Below are 20,722 nucleotides of genomic sequence, written 5' to 3' on the forward strand. Positions count from 1 at the left end.
TTAGCATCAATATCCTATATCTTTATGACTAATTCTTTTGGCCATTTTTACCACATGGACAAAGAAGAGATAAAGGATAGAAAATTTCAGAAAAAAAAAAACTTCCCTGGAAATACATTTTTAAAAAGAAATCTCAAATTGTAATTTTTTAAAAAAGATCCACACATTGTTCTTGATTGTGGTGGTATATACTAGTCAGAAGAGGCACTGGTAAGTTCTTACACACTAATTAGCACCTAAGGTTATATCCACATAAACAGGGTAGAAATATTTTAAATTATCCAGTATATGAGATCAATATGAACCTAGTAGATAATTAAATTCTTCTTCACAAACTCTGTGTCCTTGATAGTAGGATTGCTTGCGGGTCTTAATTATTGGGAAAATAATTTTGGTTTCCCATTATATTTCACTTATGTAAACCTTCTCCCATAGCTTCAATATTGTAATTTTATTCCCCAGGAAAGGAGGATCATTTTTCTATGTAAAAGTGGTAGCAGCTGAGTAGCATAATAAAGGAGATAAATAAAATCATAAGATCATTTAATGAAACAACCCACGTGCTTTCACATCTTCCATCTGTCTTGGAAGTTACTATAAATATGGAATAAATGATGTATTTTGGGAAATTTAGGAAGACATTTTATTTGTAACACTAGAATGAAGTATATCTCTGGTAATCTAATTTGTTAAGGGTTAAAATTCTAGCTAAACTGTCTAAACTATTTAATGAGTGGTCGCCAATAAATTATAAGCTTTAGCAAGAGTTAGGCTTTTAAGCATTTATTAAGGAGAATAAGAATTTGGTAAAGAGAAAGAAAGGCCTAGATTCCTATCTATTAAAGGGAGAGCACATTTCTAGCTCCGCTGTCCGCCAGAGTCCAAAAGCCAGAGCCCGAGACTGAGCGCCAGTCTCTTCCTTCCTCCTCCCACTAGTCCGCGTCACTTCCTGACTCCTGGTCTTGCCCTCAAAGACGTTCCCTTCATGGGCAGAACTCCTCTACAGTAAGTATCCAGCAGGTGGCGTTATTCCAATCGTTACAGTCCCCCCTGTTGTTCCTCAAGAAACAAAATGTTTCCTTGACGGAACAGTAAAAAGAATATAATAACTATTGCTAACTAATAATATGTGAACGACAATATAGAAAAGGAAGAGAGGAAAGTTTTGTCCAGAGGGGCGATTTTTTTTTTTGTCCTCATGAACCGACGCTTTGACATTAGTCTTGCAAAGGGAGGGCCTCTGCAGAGAATACATGTTACAGATGGTGTATATTATAACAGAAAGAGAAAAAAAAAAACAAAAACAACAAATCAAAACTGTTCATTTAAAGTCTCTGAAAGTCTTTTCTCAGATGTCCTCTAGGTGTAGTCGTGGAATGGAAGTCTTTTCAGGGGTTGATGTGTGGATGCTGGTAATCAGCCAGGAAATTTCCTACAAAATTGAGCTTAACACAACTTTAAAATAGCTTTGTCAATAATCAAATCAAACAATGAAAGTTCTCAAAAACATGTCTAAGGGAATTCAGAATCTTAGTTGTTACACATGAAACATATAATAAAACAAAAATTGAACCATTCTTTAAAATTATAATATTACTATAGTCCCCCCCTTATGGAGGGTAATTGAGAAGACAATTGCTGCGATATTAATTATTAAAAATAATTTTTTATCTTTGTTTCATCACTTTTTGCATCATCTGCCTAATTATCCTCATGCCATTATGAGAAATTAAAAAATCTAATATAATTGGTAACAGGTGTCAAGGCCAAATTCAACACTGTATTTATCATGACACCTGAGATAATTATGGGGGTTACCATAAAAGAACAGAGAAATGATGGGATATGAGCATTCCCACACTTGAGCAATATGTACTGCCCATACAGTATGCCAGGCTTAAAATAGGTGGATGGAATATATGTCTAAGCCACCGAGCATATTGGAAGAAACTGAGTCAGACTTAATCAGATGCATGGGATTGAGATGTCCATGGCATCAGGCATATAGGAGGGAGCATAGAAGCCAGGTGTAGAAGTGAGATGGGTGGGATGAATACTTCCAGCCATCTGTACAATATTGTGGGGAAAAAGAGAATAAAATATTAAACCAAGAGAATCCAACCTCAACATTTGTCAAAAGCCGTTCCCTCGGCCATACCTTGACTTCATGCATGTCTCCCCTCATGTGACAGTTCAGTGTCTGCTCTTGCATGTATTCCTCTTGTGATTGGATGGCATCTTGGCCAACTGGCATCTGATAACTCAGAATAAAGGCAATTAATGTCTTAAATGATAAGTTCCCATAATCCAAGTCTCATATGGATTTAAAATTGAGGATAATAAATGATTGCAAAAAATGTGAATACATCTTGACTCAGAACACAATATATAATTACGCAACAATTTCAAATAATACCCATTTTTTTTTTACTTAGTATACAATTACTTTTGTGAAAAATCTGAACATATTTAAATACAAGTTAAAGCACAACAGAATCTCAAAGAAAACTTTTTTTTTTGAAAAAAGAAAACTTTTACAAATGTTCCCCTCTTTTTTTTTTTTTGAATATGCTTATCAAAAATAATACTTCTTTACACTTGCCATGGCAACCAATTTGCCAGGGAAATGCTTCAAAGAGTTTGATCAAATAATCAGTTGAGAAAAAATAACAAAAACAAACAACTCAGAATATGGGAGCACAATACTCCTAGAATTAACATTGTATAATAAAAACAAAACCATCTTGCAATGTTTCAAAATTAGATAGATAAATGAATAGAAGAAAATACACATGGAACAATAAAAGACAATGAAATTCAAACTAAGGAAATATAAATGAATATGAACTTAATAAGAGTATTATAAAATATAAACTTGATCACATGACTATAAAAAACTTTTACAAATATTCTCCTTGTTTTAAAAACTAAGTATAAAACACAACCTCAAAAGCATGAAAATCTCTATGAAAATAAACCCATACCATTAATTTCAAAATGTATATGTAATAGCATAGAAATCCTATGTAACCTCTGAACTGATACTGTTAATAATCTGAGTGAATTCAGAACACTCTTGATTCCGATATCTAAAATCCCCAATACTCATATCAATACCTTGCTGCTTACTTCTACATTTCTGTAAAATATATACCCTTCCATGGCAAAAGCAGAGTCTTGAACTATGTTGATGATTGTCATTCTTATTCAGCTTAAGTTTTTCTTCTTTAACCCCTCTATATTGTCTGTCAGTCTTTTCACCATACAAATGCTTTATAAGATTACTAATTAAAGACAAAAGCAGGTTAGCAAAATTATGAACAAATCGAGCATATCTGGAATTTAAAGGGTTTTCTAAGGTTGTCTCAGAAGCACAGCCAGGCCGGGGAAGGACTGAGCCTGAAGCTGCAAATGCAGGTAGAAAAAGTTGAGCATGCGCATCAGATCTCTGGACTTCCCAGGCAGGGGAAGCAATGGGCTTGGCCATGTGAGGAGTAGAGGGTGGGGTCTGGAGAGGAGGGGAGGGACCAGAGCAATTTGAATCAGACTTGATTTTGAACTCAGGCCTGGATTCCTCTTCCCCCACTTTGCCTCCAGGTGCTAGGGGATTAAAAGCTTCTAGAGGGTGGGTCATTGCCTCCAGGCATGCAAAATTAAAGCAACAATTACTGTTAGAACTGGGAAAAGCTGCGGGAATCTCTTCAGGCTTCTCAGAAAAAGCATGGTTGGGAGAGGGAGAGATATTTCCTTGTGTGAGTAAGTTGCTGGCTCTTTTAACAAAAAGAAAAAGAAAAATAGAAAATCCACAAAAACAAAGCATTAACATGATCTTATCTCCCATTTGTCTGGTTAAACAGACTAAAATCAAAAATAGGATAATTAGGGAGTTTAAAAGGTCCATTCGAAAAAATTTAAAGGAAAACACAGCCAGTACACCAGTACTTAGCAGTTAAAGGGAGAGGGAGGGGAAATTTCTTACCCAACCAGAAGATCAGAAGACAGGTTTAGCTTTCCTCTTCGTGGTCAGCCATCTGTTAAGGGTTAAAATTCTAGCTAAACTGTCTAAACTATTTAATGAGTGGTCGCCAATAAATTATAAGCTTTAGCAAGAGTTAGGCTTTTAAGCATTTATTAAGGAGAATAAGAATTTGGTAAAGAGAAAGAAAGGCCTAGATTCCTATCTATTAAAGGGAGAGCACATTTCTAGCTCCGCTGTCCGCCAGAGTCCAAAAGCCAGAGCCCGAGACTGAGCGCCAGTCTCTTCCTTCCTCCTCCCACTAGTCCGCGTCACTTCCTGACTCCTGGTCTTGCCCTCAAAGACGTTCCCTTCATGGGCAGAACTCCTCTACAGTAAGTATCCAGCAGGTGGCGTTATTCCAATCGTTACAAATTAAAGGTATACTTGTGTGTTTATGTGTGGTGTACGTGTGTGTGTGTGTGTGTGTGTGTGTGTGTGTTATATTGTAAGCTCTTTGAGGGCAGGGATTGTCTTTTGCTTCTTTTTGTATTCCTAGTCCTTAGTACAGTGCCTAACCCTTGGTTGGCCTTTAATAACTGTTGACTGAATTGTGTGTGTCCATGAGTGTACACATGTTGGATGATTTTAGTTATGACATTTTAAATTTGATAAACCATCAGGTAGAAAGAGATTTTTTTTTAAAGTCCTAAATGCTAAAAGACCCATTTAAAGTGAATGTTTAACAGTCTCATAACGTATTTATATATAATGTGTGTCTCCAAACTTCACAAATTAATTGAGTGATGCATACTAGTGAAAAGAACAAAAAACAGAGTCAGAAGATCTGAGATCCAGCCCTAAGTCCACTACTTAATAGCTACATGACTTTGGGTAAGTCATTTAGATCTCCTGGGCTCGGTTTCCTAAATTAGAGAATGTATATGAAGCACTTGAAATGTCATACAAATGTCAGCCTTTATTGTTGGCATTAACATATTATTAAACTAGATAACTTCTCCTATCTCTTCAAATTCTAATATTCTAGGTTTGTGTGAGCTTGTTTGTTTGGTTTTTTAATTCCAGAAAAGTATTTGTTTCTACATACTTAAAATCAACTGCATATGCATTTAAAGATGATTGTCTTTGAAAAGACAGTTGAATGTCAAGAATCTTACAATCATGCTTTTTTCAGTTAAGAGTTAAATAATTGATGGGTATACACTAAGGAATTATTTATGTCTTTATTCTTTTCTTCCTTTTAGGCCAGAATACAGAACTATGATAGCAACTGGTGGCGTCATAACAGGCCTGGCAGCCTTAAAGAGGCAAGACTCTGCTAGATCTCAGCATCATGTCAACCTCAGCCCATCACCTGCTGATCAAGAGAAGAAACCGGTTAGACGCCGGCCTAGGGCTGATGTCGTGGTTGTTCGGGGCAAAATCCGACTTTACTCTCCATCCGGATTTTTCCTTATTTTAGGAGTGTTGATCTCAATTGTAGGGATAGCAATGGCAGTCCTTGGATATTGGCCCCAAAAAGAACATTTTATAGATGCTGAGACCAGGCTGTCAACCAACCAAACCCAAGTGATCAGAAACCAAGCTGGTATCATGGTTCGCTTCTTTGAGCAGCATTTACACTCTGATAAGATGAAAATGCTTGGCCCCTTTACGATGGGCATAGGGATTTTTATTTTCATATGTGCTAATGCCATTCTACATGAAAACCGTGACAAGGAAACCAAGATCATTCACATGCGAGACATCTACTCCACTGTCATAGATATCCATACCCTAAGAATCAAGGAGCAAAAGTTGATGAATGGTGTCTACACTGGCTTAATGGGAGAAACTGAAGTAAAGCAGAATGGTAACTCCTGTGCCTCTAGATTAGCAGCAAATACACTTGCCTCCTTCTCAGGTTTTAGGAGTTTTCGAATGGATAGCTCTGCTGAAGAAGATGAACTTAGGCTCAGTGAGAGCAAGAGTGGTAGTCACCTTGTGCCCCCTTTGTTTTCTGATAGCTCTGTCTCTGTCTTTGGCCTCTATCCACCCCATAACAAGACAGGTGATGATAAGAACAGTAGCATAAAAAAATGTGAAACAAAGTCCATCGTATCCTCATCCATCAGTGCTTTTACATTGCCTGTGATCAAGCTTAATAATTGCGTCATTGATGAGCCTAGCATAGACAACATCACTGAGGACTCTGAGACTATCAAGCGCAGGTCTCGGAATTTATCCATGGATTCACTGGCTGTTCCTTTAACCAATATCAATGAATCCTACCAGCGAGCCAGTTTAGGGTTGCCACGGAATGATTCTGCTGGGGAATCTCTTTCAAACCAGTACAAATCTTCTGTGGCTCTTGGACCGAGAACTGGACAGCTTTTGTCACCTGGGGCTGCTAGGAAACAATTTGGATCCAACACATCCCTGCATCTGTTGTCTTCACACTCAAAATCCTTAGACTTGGACCGAGGTCCCTCCACCTTGACTGTCCAGGCTGAACAACGAAAACACCCAAGTTGGCCCCGGTTGGATCGGAGTAACAGCAAGGGGTACATGAAACTGGAGAACAAAGAGGACCCAATGGATAGGTTGCTTGTACCCCAAGCCTCAATCAAGAAAGACTTTACAAATAAGGAGAAGCTTCTAATGATCTCCAGATCTCATAATAATTTGAGTTTTGAACATGATGAATTTTTGAGTAACAACCTAAAGAGGGGAACTTCAGAAACAAGATTTTAAATGTTAAAACACACACACACACACACACACACAATCTTTTACAAGGCAACTTATTTTAAAACAGTTTTCATAAGTGTTTGTTAAAGCAACGCATACAAGCCTCTTTAACCAAATGGCTATGGCATAATAGAATTGGTTCCTTATTTCTATGGGGGAGACAGTTTTATGACCTAGTGACATACAGCTGCAATATTGTACTTTATCATCACACACAGTATTTTTTATGTTCCTATATGAGCATGATCTCTTTGGTTACAGTGAGTCAGAGACCTGCATCCAAATAAAAGTGCGTCTGCTTCAGGTTTCATTTCCTCCCCTTGGTTGCTACATTCCCAGAACGATGCTTCCAGTCTAGAAAAAAAAAAAAAGTCACTAAAGTCTGGACTAGAAATGCCAAACCCAGGCCAAAGACTAAATATACTTTTAAATGTATATGCTGACTGTGTAACCTAAGGTTTTGTTTTCCAAAAAAACACATAGGGTTGGGTGAGTTTAGGGGAAAAACAAATCAGATTAAATATCTTCTTTTTGTTTGTTTTGTGTGTGAATTCATTGTAGTTGGTTCAGTCAGATACCGGTATTGTGAACTCTTCTCTAGGTTATATGTGATAACCTTTCAACATCCATTATATTTTAGGATTGTAATTTCAGAACATCATGTATTATAGTGCCACAGCTCTGAAATTGTTGTAGCTTTATGGAGAAAAATCAAAACTTGATCAGGTGACTGACACTTTAGAAAAGGAAACTGTCTAAATTATGTAGAATATGAATGACCCAAAGTTTTCCCATTCAATTAGATAACCTTTATCAAGCACCTACTATGAGTAATGGGTTAGTGATACAAAGAAAGAAATGAAAAAAAAAAAACACTTCCCTTAAAGGAGCTCATATTCTGTTGGATATGATTCCATTCCCAAATATTCAAATCCAAATAATATTTATTTATTTCATGTTAATTGGAAAAATGAGTGCTAAACAACATTAGCTAAGAGCTGCTTCATTCCTTACTCACCTTAAATTTTTACCTTTCACTATCTCTATCCCTGACCTTTCCCTCCACCCCACCTCCAAATGACAACAACAATGACAAAAATAACAACAAAAGCTCGACATCAATAACCTGAGGCTTGGTCTCAATACTTTTATAAATCCCTGCAGTTGGGAAAGTAATCAGCTAATCTCACCATTTCTTTTCATTTTGGCCTATCTCTAGTTTGATGATTCAAGAACATTTAGCTCTTACTAAATTGCCTTGAAAAATACATTTTTTCAAGGGAAAACCCCGAAAGACTTTTTTTTTTTTGCAGTACCAGGTTTTCATGGTTGCAGTTTTAAGTTTTGTGCACATAAATACTAAAATGTATGTGTCCATCCAAAAATTTTCCTATTTTCCAGTATTGTTTAATATTTACTGAACTGACATACTCAGGAATTCTTTTTAATAGCTTTCCCCTCAGATAACCAAACATTTCAAAGCATCAGTATACTGCAGTTGTGTTCCGAAAGCAGAAGACAGAAACATTTGTGTTTCCAGCTTGATCCAATCCATATGGTGATCTTTGCATCCAGGGCATTATTTGCTCTGTGGATTGAGGCCTGGTACTACTTGTTAGAACATTGAGCCTATATATTGTAACAGAGTGGGCTAAATATTTTGGTATGAAGCTTTTAATAAACTTATGGTTTGTGTTCTTAATACATTTGCTATTTTTTTGAAATAAAATAGAATGTACAACTCTGTCTATAGTTAAATATTGGTTTTTAATCCTACATATATCACACCTGGCAGAGGTATATGTATATGTAGCTGAGGCCACTCAAGCCCAGGATGTAATGGAATGTAAACTCCCTAAGGGCCCCTTGTTTCATCTTTCTTTTTTATAATCTCATGACTGCACAATACCTAGCTTAGAGTAGGTGCTTAATGATAATTTCTTGTTGTGGATGTGAAATGTTTTTATTATATTCATTAGACACCAAGTACCTACTATGATCCAGGCACTGAGGACTCAAAGGCAGGAGAAAAAAAAATGTCATTGCCAGGAGTTACTCTCTAATTAGATGGCAATGATACCCAAATAAGTAAATACAAAATACACATGAAGTATAACCATAGGAAAAAGATCTCTAAGCTTAAGGCTTATATAGAGCAAGTCCTATCTGGGGAATTGACTCAAGAAAGGCATGGGGTTTGGTTTTTTTTGTTTGTTTTTTTCTTCTTTGTTTTTTAAAATTTATTTCAACATCACTCAATATTTATACTAGCAAAATCTCCAAATGTAGTTCATGTATAGCTCCTGTCTAGGCGTTTGCTGCTATAGTTGACAATTTCCCAGGTCCTATATAAGCACTCAGAATAATAAATGCATATTTGGACATCTTAACCCCTAGAAAATGTAGGAGACCTAAAGGTTCTGTAGGAAGCTCTAAGCAGATACACAAAAACGTATAAACCACTCTCTGGTAGTATTTGCTTCATTATAAGATTTCTGGGTCCAGTACTAGGTGAGATGAGCTATCTACCCTGTACATTTTCAGCCATTCTCATACTAGGTCCTTCTGAATAATTCACAAGATTTAAGTTCAAATTCTACCTCTAATCCTTAACTTTTGCAACTGACCTTAGGCAAGTTATTTAACATCCTTGGGCCTTAGTTTCATCTTTTAAATGAAGGCATGAATTTGGCTTCTGAGGTCACTTTTTACACTCAAATTATGATCCTATGATATTTTTCCTTCAAAAAATAGGTTGGGATGCTCGCTTCGGCAGCACATATACTAAAATTGGAATGATACAGAGAAGATTAGCATGGCCCCTGCACAAGGATGACATGCAAATTAGTGAAACGTTCCATATTTTTATAAACTTTAATCATCTTATCAAAAAAAAACCACAAAAAATAAGATGGGAAAAGGTTTACAAAACATTTTTTCTCACAACTTGTGAAGAAGGTGGTATAAGTAGCATCTCCATTTTACAGATAAGAAACTGATGCTCAGTGAGATTAAGAGTAACCTACACATAATAGACAAGTTCAGAACTCATTGTATTTAGGATTTAGTTAATTTACAGATGTTGAGATTATCAGAGCATGAAGGCAATTTTTTTTGTTACTGACGTTCAGTCATTTCAGTCACACCTGCCTCTTCATGACCCCATTTGGGGTTTTCTTGGCAAAGATACTAGAGTCGTTTGACTTCTCCTTCTCCAGCTCATTTTACAGCTGATTAAACTGAGATAAATAGAGTTAAGTGGCTTGCCCGTGGTCACATGGCTAGTAAGTGTCCTGAAGCCAGACTTGAACTCAGGTTTTCTGACTCCAGGCCCAGCATTCTATCCTCTGAGCCACTTAGATGTCCATAAGGTGATATGTTGCAAGACAGAAAGAATACACAGTCTCTATGTAGATATATCCTCTTGGCTTTACCCTTTACTACTACTTTTAGCTTCTAAAATATTAATATGTCCATACTTAATAATAATTATAACTATCATTTATATAGTTCTTTAAGGTTTACATAGTGCCTTATGAATATTATCTCATTTTATCCTCCTCACAATAACCATGGAAGGCAGGTGCTAATATATCCCAAATATCAGATAAGGAAACTAAGGTAGACAGAGGTTAAGCTACTGGCCTGGAGCCACACAACTAATAAATGTATGAGAGTAGATTTGAACTCAGGTCTTCTTAACTAGAGGTCCAGTTTCCTCTCTGCTACACCCTCAAACTACCTCTATAACTTCCAGATTCTTCCAGTCCTTCTTTATTACCAAATGAGATTCATTGTGTCTTCCAATGCATGGGGCTATGCTGTATGTTATATTAAAGAAGTCTCTGGGATATGGTCCTTGAGCAATTGTTTAAAACTGGACAAGCCCCCATTGGTGAGGTCCAAAGGTAGAAGGATTTACCATTAAACAGCTCTATAAGAGGTGAAGAAGAGATGTCTCAACAAATCTAAACTGACAAATAAGCAAGTTTAAGGGTGGTGCAATACTGGAAAACACTTTGGATTTGGAATCAAGGAATTTAAGTTCCACTTGTGTGACCTTGGCCGAGTTAGCTTCCTCATCCGTAAAAAGAAGGTGTTGATCTGTGATCTTTAAAATCCTTTCCTGTTCTGTCAATAATCCGATGACCAGAATATGAAGTGCGAAGGTTGAAGCTTTTTGTTTGTTTTCTAAAGTCAATGAGAAAAAAAATTGCTATTTCCATTCACAAAAGACTCTGGAGATGTAAAGATAGATACAGGAATCAAAAAGAGCATTGCTTTTCAATAGAAGGAGAACCACCAATTAATCAGTAGAAATCAAGCAGATCTTGCCTATGAGAAGCATGTATTCTTTCAGGGAAAACAACACAACAGTATATATCACAGCCCCTTGACCTATGACCAATCACAGAATTCCTAATCATTTGAATAAATGATTGTTTTCCTAGCTTATTTTAAAATACAATTTAAGAGATATTATAGTTTGTTTCTACAGCTGAGTTGTGCCAATTGCCCTCAAGGTAACTGAATTAGACATTAATTTGATATTGTTGAGTAATGAATCACCAGTAGCCCAGAGCTGTTCTAAGTTATTATTTAAAAAACAGAAGGCCTTCGAGCCAGTCCCTTCTGTTGTGCTCCTTTGAATTCATATAACAGAGCATGTATGGCTCTTCATTAGATTTGTTCTATCCCCCCAAGCTTTCCCTAAATCCAAATTTATTTTCTTCTGTGCTTCATTTACTCTGTTAACATCATCAAGAAGACAAATTAATTTTTCTACTGGCCTATTTAAAATTCAGTGGGAAATCTTTCACAAGTATCAGTCTTTTGTCACTTCCTTATTGTCATCATATGACTTTGAATTGCCCTGAGAAGCTTTGATCAAATATAAATGAGCAAAAAAAAAAAAAAAAGTGGACATTTGGAAATCAAATCACACCATTAGGATATGATAAAATATCTCGTAGCCCTGTAGAGAGCTCATTGTCATTTTAACAAACAGGAAAAGGTCCTCTATGAAGTAATGGCCATGAATTACAGTATCTTTAGACTTCGCAGCCTTGCATTCTGGTCCCTAGGATGACCAGAAAGATATTTGGCAACTTTCAAAGCAGAGCTGTTTTTCTTTTCTATAATTCTAGTGCTCTTTCTGGCAGCAGCATGTGCTAAGAAAATCTGTTGGGAAATTATACAGCAAGTACAAAGTTAGATCAAAGGCTTAGAGTTCTAAGAGTGGAGACTCCTTCCAATTATTCAGATGTTGGGTATTCCTTTGGCAGGTATTTCAGGACCTCTTCTCCTCCTCTTCCTGCTGTAAGCTTTGGGACTATGTCATAGCTAGTGTCTTCATCCTCTGGTAGACAAGGACAGGGAGAGAAGGTCAAATCCCAATAGCATGTGGCCCATAGATCTCTATTCCATGCATTCCCTTTCCCCTCTTTCCTTTTTCTCTTCCTTCTCACCACCTCATCTGTTATCATGGATTCAGTAATCATATCTGTTTTGAACCCGAGGTACCTCAGAAGTTTTCTGGGGTAAATCAAAGAACTTTGTCCTTGAACAACTAAACCAAAGGACAGACACGCTTAAAGAGTTAAGTGGCACAGGATGTGGACTGAGTTATCTCTAGGACCACTACCCTTCATTCCAGTCTTCCCCACCCCTCAGGGAGATAAGATTAGGTGTGGAGGCTGCCTTTGTGGTGTGAGGGGGAGGTGGCTTGAGAGATCTGGAGCCACCCCTCACCCAACTTCCCCTAGCCACCAGCAGTGGGGGATGGTCTTCCCCCAATAAGGGAACTTTCCACAGTCAGATGATCACATCATCAGACCACCATTAGTGCTCCATAAAAGTAACTGCCTGTCTCCTGCTCCAGAAGATAGGTATCTCAGAGAGCCATGCCTCTGTGCCATGCCTTTTCCCCCTGAGAAGTCCTTCTCTCTTGGTTTCCTTTCCCTAGTGCCTAAATAAACTATTATTTTATTCTAATTGGATTTGTGTGCAAGAGGGTGTAATTCTTAAGAGAAATTCCTAAGAACCCTTACTCCAACCCCACCACCACCAATCTCCCCCAAAACATAATTGGTGCCCAACATTTCAGGGTATGGGGAATTCCTCTTTCCTCTTATCACACAAAAGCTGAGGTAGGAACCTCCCTTTTGGCTTTTGTTTTTTTTTTTTTTTTCCTCTCTCCTGCCAGACTCAACCTCTCGTTTGAGTCATGGAGAGGTAGAGGTGGTCAGCTTTTGCACTTGACAGCAATGGGCAGCCTGGGTCTCCCTCATTATAATCTCCTCTGAGCTCCAGTTTAGCATCTCCACCTGTCTTCTGGACAGCTATACCTGGATATCCCACAAGAATATTAAATTCATTCATTATCTTCCCTACACCCCACCTCCCCCCAAAACCAAAGACCCTCACTAACTTCTCTCCTCCTAACTTCCCTATTTCTGTTGAGGGCTCCACTCAGGTCCACCATCTTGTAGTTATCTTTGACTCTTCACTCTCATTCACATATCAGGCATACCATTCTCCTCACTGACACCACAGCACCCCTTGTTTAGGCCTTCAACACCTCTCACATGGACTATTAATTTCAGCCATTTAATCAGTCTTCTTGTATTCAGCTTTTCTCCTCTCCAATCCATCCACCACAGAGCTTCCTTATTCTTAAGTTCATAAAACCACAGAACTTGAAAGTCAGATGTTCCTCAGAAGCTATGGACTTTAAACAAATACATGATAGAAAACCCCAGTATAAAATATTCTCAGTGGCCCTTCTTCAGGAAGCCTCTCCTGATTTCCCCAATTGCTAGTGTCCCCCCACTCAATTACTCTCCATTTTTTGGTATACACCTTATATTCATTTATAATATAACTTCCTTGGGACCCAGGAACATCTCATTTTTGTCTTTCAGCTGCCAGAACACAGCATAGTGCCTGACATATGGTAAATGGTTAATAAATGCATCTGATTCATTGATTATTAAATGTTTTCATGGTTATTCATTACTAACTGCTTGAGGGTCCTGGAATTAGGTCGTTTGTTTTTTATTGTTGTTGTTGTTTGCAGGGCAATGAGGGTTAAGTGACTTGTCTAGGGTCACACAGCTGGTAAGTGGTAAGTGTCTGAAGCCGGATTTGAACTCAGGTCCTCCTGAATCCAAGACTGGTCCTTTATCAACTGTGCCATCTAGCTGTCCCTGGAATTAGTTTTTAATGAATATTACCTTTCCTTTCCCAGAACTCTGCCCTTTTCTCTTGAGGTAGAGGAGAAGATGAGGGAGTTTGTTTTTCTGTTTGTTTGATTTTAATTTAGGATAGGCTCTGAGAAAGGAGGAGGAAAACTTATATGAATGAACAAAATAAAGCTGCCTTTCCTGGAATGTAAGAGTTGAAGGTGGGATGGGGGGAGTTTGGCTTAAGAGAAGCACGAGACCAGGAAATGGGTGGAATTTTTTGAAGATCATGGTTGAAGCTCTTTTTAAGAGTTGTGGTATAAAAGACTGAGTGTTAACTCTGGACCTGGAGGATCTCAGTTGGAATCCTGGTTCTGATGGCCAACTACTTCTGTGATCTTAGATAAATCACTGAATCTCTCTATGCCTCAGTTTCCTCCTCTGTCAAATGAGGTACCTGGACTAGATGACCTCTGAGGTCTCTTAAAGCTATAAATCTATTATTCTATGACTTTGAATCATAGCATAACATAGACAAAAGAGTGGGCCCAGAAAATAGTTTTATTGGCAATGTGTATCTTTTAATTAAATGGAAAATGTAAAAGTTATTTATGGAATGCATTTGGAATAATGAATTCAGTGATTCTTCACAATCACACAGAGGAAGGGTAGAATATAGCAACATATTTAACATTTGTAATATAGAGAAGTGTGAATTGTATTTTAATGATAATCAGTCTTTACTAAACATCTACTAAGTGCTATAGAGAATATAAAATTATAATAAGCCAGGGCCCCTGAACCTAAAAGATTTATGGCCTAGTTAAATAACTTTAATCTTCCATATTGGAAACAGAGCTAGTATAACTCCAGGGGCCCCCACAGATAAGTGTCACATATAGAGTAGGGTTCACCTTGAGGGAAGGAGATACTGACCTCAAAGAAAACATTGCTGAATTAATTGTCTATGTGTAATCAGACCATTGACTTATTAAAGCACAGATCAAAATTAGTCCAAAGCAATAAGAAAATTAAAATGAGAACAAGACAGAATATGTAATTAAAACTGACTATTCAAATAAGATATCACTAATGAAAAATAAGACATAGGCATAAGAAAGAAAAGGGACATGGTCTAGAATAATTTCATATAGAAATTTAACTGATATGCATCAGTTACCATAAGAGGGAGACTAAAAGAGGATAAAAAGTGCCTTAGTCAGCAAATACTTGACTTACCTGTCAAAAATAAAGAGGTGACACCTAAAGGCAACACCAGTTCAAAATCGTCTATAATCAAAACTAAAATCAACACCAATATAAAATTATCTGTAAACTCTTATTGAGAAGGTGGTGGGAGAGAGTGGATGAACATCAAGTAAGAAAAACAGAGAAGTGGAGAATAAAACTATTATCAAAAAATTTTGGCTAGAGAGTCAACTAAGCAAAATTATCCCAAAGACATTTAAGGATGAAACTGAAAAGAAAATAACAAATAGAGAAAAAGATCTTTAAAAAGTTTATAAAACATTTTTTTCTTCATCAAGTATAGTCTACATTTGGACTTTGACTTCTTTGGGTTAGGAAAAGCAGCTGAATTAGATTAAATGTATATATAAGAAATCTGTGAGGGACATGACACAATTATGAGGGTGTCATATGATAAGTTCCCAGAGTAAATGAAAGAAGAAGCTAGGTGATGTAGCAGATAGATCCCTGGACTTGGAGTCATGAAGACCTAAGTTCAAATCTTCACTCAATCACTTAATAGTTTCATGACCCCATTGGGGGTTTTCTTGGCAAAGATACTGGAGTAGTTTACCATTTCCTCCTACAGCTCCTTAGACAGATGGGGAAACTAAGGCAAACAGGGTTAAGGGACTTGCCCGGGGCTACACAGTTAGTAAGTTTTGGAGTCTAATTTTGAATTCACAAAGATGAGTCTTCTTGGCTCTAGATTTGGCACTCAATCCACTGCTCCACCTAGGTGCTCAAGACAATGATTTGGGTTCACAATTAAACAGAGGAAAGTGAGCAACATGAATCGCCTTAGAGAAGTTGTGACCTTCTTTTAATGACCTCAAACTTCTGTCAGATACAGACTCATGTTTTTAATATCAATATTCTACCAGTATTGTCATATGGCTGGGAGTCATGGAACACTATAGTCTCTGAAGAATTCAAATTGTGTATTACTCAGAGAGCAAAGGGATGTGTATAGAGGGTATGAAGAAGTTTTAATATATGAGGAATAAGGAACTATGAAAAGAACTGGGGAAAAAAGGTGCTATTAGGAAAGATGCGATTTTTTTAAAAGGTAGTCTAACTATTAGAGCTATTCAAGAGAAGAATGGGTTATTTTGGTAGGTAACATGCTCACTGGAGGTCTTTAAGGTTCAATGACAAGAGGATTAGTGTGTTGTATTGGGGATTTATCCATGCCTGCTAGATCATCCCATGATCCCATATCTTTTCCTTTTGTGTCTAAACTCCTTGCAAGACTGCCTATGATCAATGCCCTCACTTGCTTTCCTCTAATCTTCTCCTCCTCCTCCTTCTCCTTCTTTTCTTCATCCTCCTCTTCCTCTTCTTCTACCTCCTCCTTCTCCTTCTTCTCCTCCTCCTCCACCTCCATCTCCACTACTCCTCCTCCTTCTCCTTCTTCTCCTCCTCCTCCACCTCCATCTCCACTACTCCTCCTCCTCCTCCTTCTTCTCCTCCTCCTTCTCCTTCACCTTTTCCTTCTCCTTCTTCTTCCTCTTCTTCTCCTAACTGAATTATTAGACTGATTGACTACTAAGAGTCTTTCCAATTTTGAAATTCTGTAATTCTGTGATTCAATACCATTTTCACACAGTTGTCAAACCTATAGTCCCAAAACATAGATCTGACCTTTATTCAGTAAGTTTGGGTATCTTCCCATTGTCTTTAGGATAATGTACAAAAGACCCTCACTCCCTGCCTCTAAACTATATTTCCAGCCCAATTTCATATTATTTCTTCAACTGTACTCTACATTCCAGCCAAAATGGCCTCTCTGCTCTTTCTTATATATGATATTCCATCTCTAGCCTCCTTAACTTTATACATAATGAGAGGCCTGATCTTGGGCTCTCTTCTCCTTCTATGTGATTTCATTTGGTGATGGATACCACTGGCTTCCATGATTTCAATGATTATCTCTATGCAGATGACACTCAGATTTACTTATCCAGACCTAACTTCTCTCAACCTCTGGTCACATCTCCAACTGCCCATTAGATGTGCTAGTTGACTAAATGGCTGATACTCTGCTCACTTATGCCTCTTGGAATTTTTAATTCCCTTCAAGGATCAGCTTTAATGCAATCAGCTTAAATATGTGTGTGTGTGTGTGTTTTTCTGATTTGCCCACACATATTAGTACTCCTGCCTGGAATAATGTTGTGTTTATTTTATGATATAGTTTGTATTCATTTTTTCTATGTTCAAATTGTTCCCCCATTCTAATAGAATGTAAACCCCCTGAGGGCAGAAATTGCTGCTTGGGTTTTGTCTTTATATCCCCACTGCTTAGTGCAATGCTTGGCACATAGGGGGTATTTAGGAAAAGCCTGCAGAATTCAATTGAATTTTACTTATGTGTCTAAATCTTTTTAGAACCAAAACAAATATTATCCCCAATAGTAATTACTCAGAGCTGAATAATGAGTCAATTCCAGATGTTTAACTCATTTTCATTATCATCTACTATTTTTGAGTATTCATAATTTACCTGTCAAAGAGCTCCCTTAGGTGGGCTAGATTAGCACTATCCCACAGCCCCTCAGCCTTCACAATCTGGCCAGCTTTGTGCAGTATATAGGGAGTCACTATTTATCAGAACATCCAACTTCCCTTCATTCTGGGGAGGAAAGTCTGAGAAAAGAATCTCTCAAGTTATTTGGTCTTAATGTACATTTGTTTTATACTGGATACCCACTGAAGAGTGGGAATAAGGGTGATTTAAAACAATCTTTCAATAGCCACCCTCTCATATGTCCACGGCAATATACTTATTGATAGTACAGGAGTAATAAAGGACCTTAATAATGTTTATTTTACATCCTTCAGTAGGGAGGTGGTACAGGTAGGTAGTAGAAAAATAATGAGGTTGATACATTAAGAAAACACAAATTGTTAAGACAGAACACATTTCAGGAAAGAGATAGAGACACAGAGAGAGACAGATAGAGAGACAGAGACAGACAGAGACAAAGAGAGAGACAGAGACAGACATAGAGAAACAGAGAGAAAGAGACAGAGATAGAAAGAGACAGAAAGGCAGAGGCAGAGAGAGACAGAGAGACAGAAAGAAACAAAGAGATAGAGAAACAGAAAGAGAGAGAGACAGAGAGAGAAAGAGACAGAGATAGAGAGGCAGAGGCAGAGGCAGAGAGAAAGACAGAGATAGAAGGAGAGAGAGATTTGGAAGTCAGAAAATGTGTAGACAATGCCTCATCATGTCCTTGATTTCCAGCTTGCCTCCCTAGAGATTCTGAGAAATTTTCCTTTGGGGGAGATCAAGGACTCTCCCTCTCTTGATTAAGTAGAGATATATCATTTCCAGTGGAAGAACTCACTCATTCTGTGTACTGCCTGGTATATTCTAATCTGTATAACATCTCTGATTTCTTTTTGCTATATGAGTGGTTCCTTCATCCTCTCTCTACCTATGACAACACCATGAGTGGAGCAGTGTGTTATATCATTTAAAGCAAGGGATAACTTCTAGCTCTGTGTCTTTCTTCAACCCTCCATGTGGCACTGTGGAACCCTTAAGAAGACTTCCAATGAGACATGAGAAACGGAGTTGGCACTTTCCCATCCTAGCATCCTAGCAACTTTGGTCACTGGTCAGCAAGGGAGAATTCTACTAGGTGAGTGTGGTTATAAAGTCAGCTACATTTTCTTCTTTCTGTTTTCCTTCCTGAGTAGGTGACTAAGACTCAACTTCAAGGGAACTCTGTCCAGGCTTGAAGGTGATCTTCTGAGTTAGGGAGATCCATAGGTTCAGGGTCCCTTGAGTGAAGCAGACTGGAAGGAAAGGGAATTTCTTCATTGGAGGAGATAACCACCAACAAGAAGAGGAGACCAAGTCCCTGATCTTGCTAAAAGATACAGATTTTGAGGGAGACAATGTAAAATGCCTAATCAGCACTACTGCAAATTGTCCTATGTTCTGATCAGGTTTAAATATCAGCCTCCAAGTAAATTGTAATAGTAGTCATGTTAAGTTACTGAATCATATTTAAGTCATTTTGTCAGTATCCACTCTGTATTACGTTTAGCACTGAAATTTGTGTGTAGGAATAAAATACTTAACTGATTCATACTGCACAGTGAGTACCTTTTTAATCCCCCACTTTGTGGAGATTTAGACTTGAGCCAGAACTCTAAGATTTAAATAATTTGTTCTCAGGGCACTGGGGGGCAGAGGGGGGGGTAGGTGAGTTAACTAGCCAAATGTGAGAAACAAAATAACCACCTTTGTCATTAGATTCTCCCAAGATTGAACATGGTCAGTACGATGTGCCTAGTTAGAGAGATCACTGTTGGTTCGGCTATCTCGGCAAGACTCTAAGGATAGTAGGGGACTTAAATTTCTGACCTTTGAAGATTGAGTAGGATTTGACTAGGCCAAGAAGAATGAGAAAGAACACTTGGAAATGAAGCTCCTTAGCAAAGTCGTAAAGGCAGGAATTAATAAGGGGACACTGTGGGTAGATGAGTCTGATTAGCATGGATGATTCATGCAAGATAGCAATGGTTGCAATATGGTTGCAAAAATAGATTATAATCAGATTACAGAAGGTCTCCATTTAATGCCAAGTTAAGGAATTTGAACTTTGTCCTGTGGAGGCCCTAAAGGTTTCTGAGGAGGGCTTTGACATGAAAGTGTTGTTGGGGAATATCTATGTAGAAATAGTAGCATCCAGGATCTAATGGAGAGTAAAATCTCAGAAGCATAGACTCAATCCAAGAGGCCACTACAGTAGCCTAGGCACATATGACAAAAGCCTGGATGTGAATGGTGGCAGTGAAAACAGAAAAGAAAGGACAAATAGGAACAACATCATGAAGAAAAACAAGAATTTGGTGCTTAGATGCAGACAATCAAGGAGAGGCAGCTCCAAGTTTTCTAGACTTGGTGACTTTGAGACGTGATTGATTTCCTGACAAGAAAAGGAATGGAAAGGTGTAAAGGAAGGATTCTTAACAGTAAGTGGGCAAGAGAGCCTGAGGAATTCTTGTTAATCAAATCACACCAGTGATCTCTATGCTTATACTCCTAATATAATTGCAAAAAATAGTATAAATAGGGGCAGCTAGATGGTGCAGTGGTAAAGCTCCAGCCCTGGATTCAGGAGTACCTGAGTTCAAATCCGGCCTCAGACACTTGACACTTACTAGCTGTGTGACCCTGGGCAAGTCACTTAACCCTCATTGCCTTGCAAAAAAAAACAACAAAAAAAACCCCCCAAATTTTAAAAAATAGTATAAATAGTAGGAGTAAATAGTATAAGTAAACAATAGTATAAATAGTAAATAGCATAAAAAGTAAATAATAGTAGAAATAGTGGAAGTAAATAGTATAAATAGTAATTTGTATAAGTAATAAAAATTGTATAAGTGATATAAATAGTATGATAAGTAAATAATAGCATAAATAGTATAATAAACAATATTATAAATAGTAAATTCTATAATAAGAAATAATAGCATAAAGAAATAGTATATGTTTTTTAAATAAGATCTCTAAGCCCTAGGCAGTGGTTCCCCCACTTTTTTTTAATCAATGCCACCAAATTCT

The 20,722-nt window shown here is 37.6% G+C and overlaps 1 protein-coding gene and 1 non-coding gene across 3 annotated transcripts in view; both read left to right on the forward strand.

Moving 5' to 3' along the window:
* The window catches only part of TMEM200A (transmembrane protein 200A), a 134,794-nt gene extending 126,411 nt beyond the window's left edge, over positions 1-8,383 (forward strand). For both annotated transcript variants that reach the window (XM_043999315.1, XM_043999314.1), the window contains exon 2: positions 5,221-8,383. In XM_043999315.1, the coding sequence (XP_043855250.1) occupies positions 5,237-6,709 (1,473 nt within the window). In that variant the 5' untranslated portion in view covers positions 5,221-5,236 and the 3' untranslated portion in view covers positions 6,710-8,383. The remainder of the gene's footprint in view (positions 1-5,220) is intronic.
* Positions 8,384-9,466: 1,083 nt separating this feature from the next.
* On the forward strand, positions 9,467-9,573 carry LOC122726867. The gene has a single exon (XR_006352860.1). It is a non-coding gene; the product is annotated as a U6 spliceosomal RNA (small nuclear RNA).
* The last annotated feature ends 11,149 nt before the right edge of the window (positions 9,574-20,722 follow it).

Source organism: Dromiciops gliroides, chromosome 4, assembly GCF_019393635.1.
Source record: "Dromiciops gliroides isolate mDroGli1 chromosome 4, mDroGli1.pri, whole genome shotgun sequence".
Taxonomy (NCBI): Eukaryota; Metazoa; Chordata; class Mammalia; order Microbiotheria; family Microbiotheriidae; genus Dromiciops; species Dromiciops gliroides.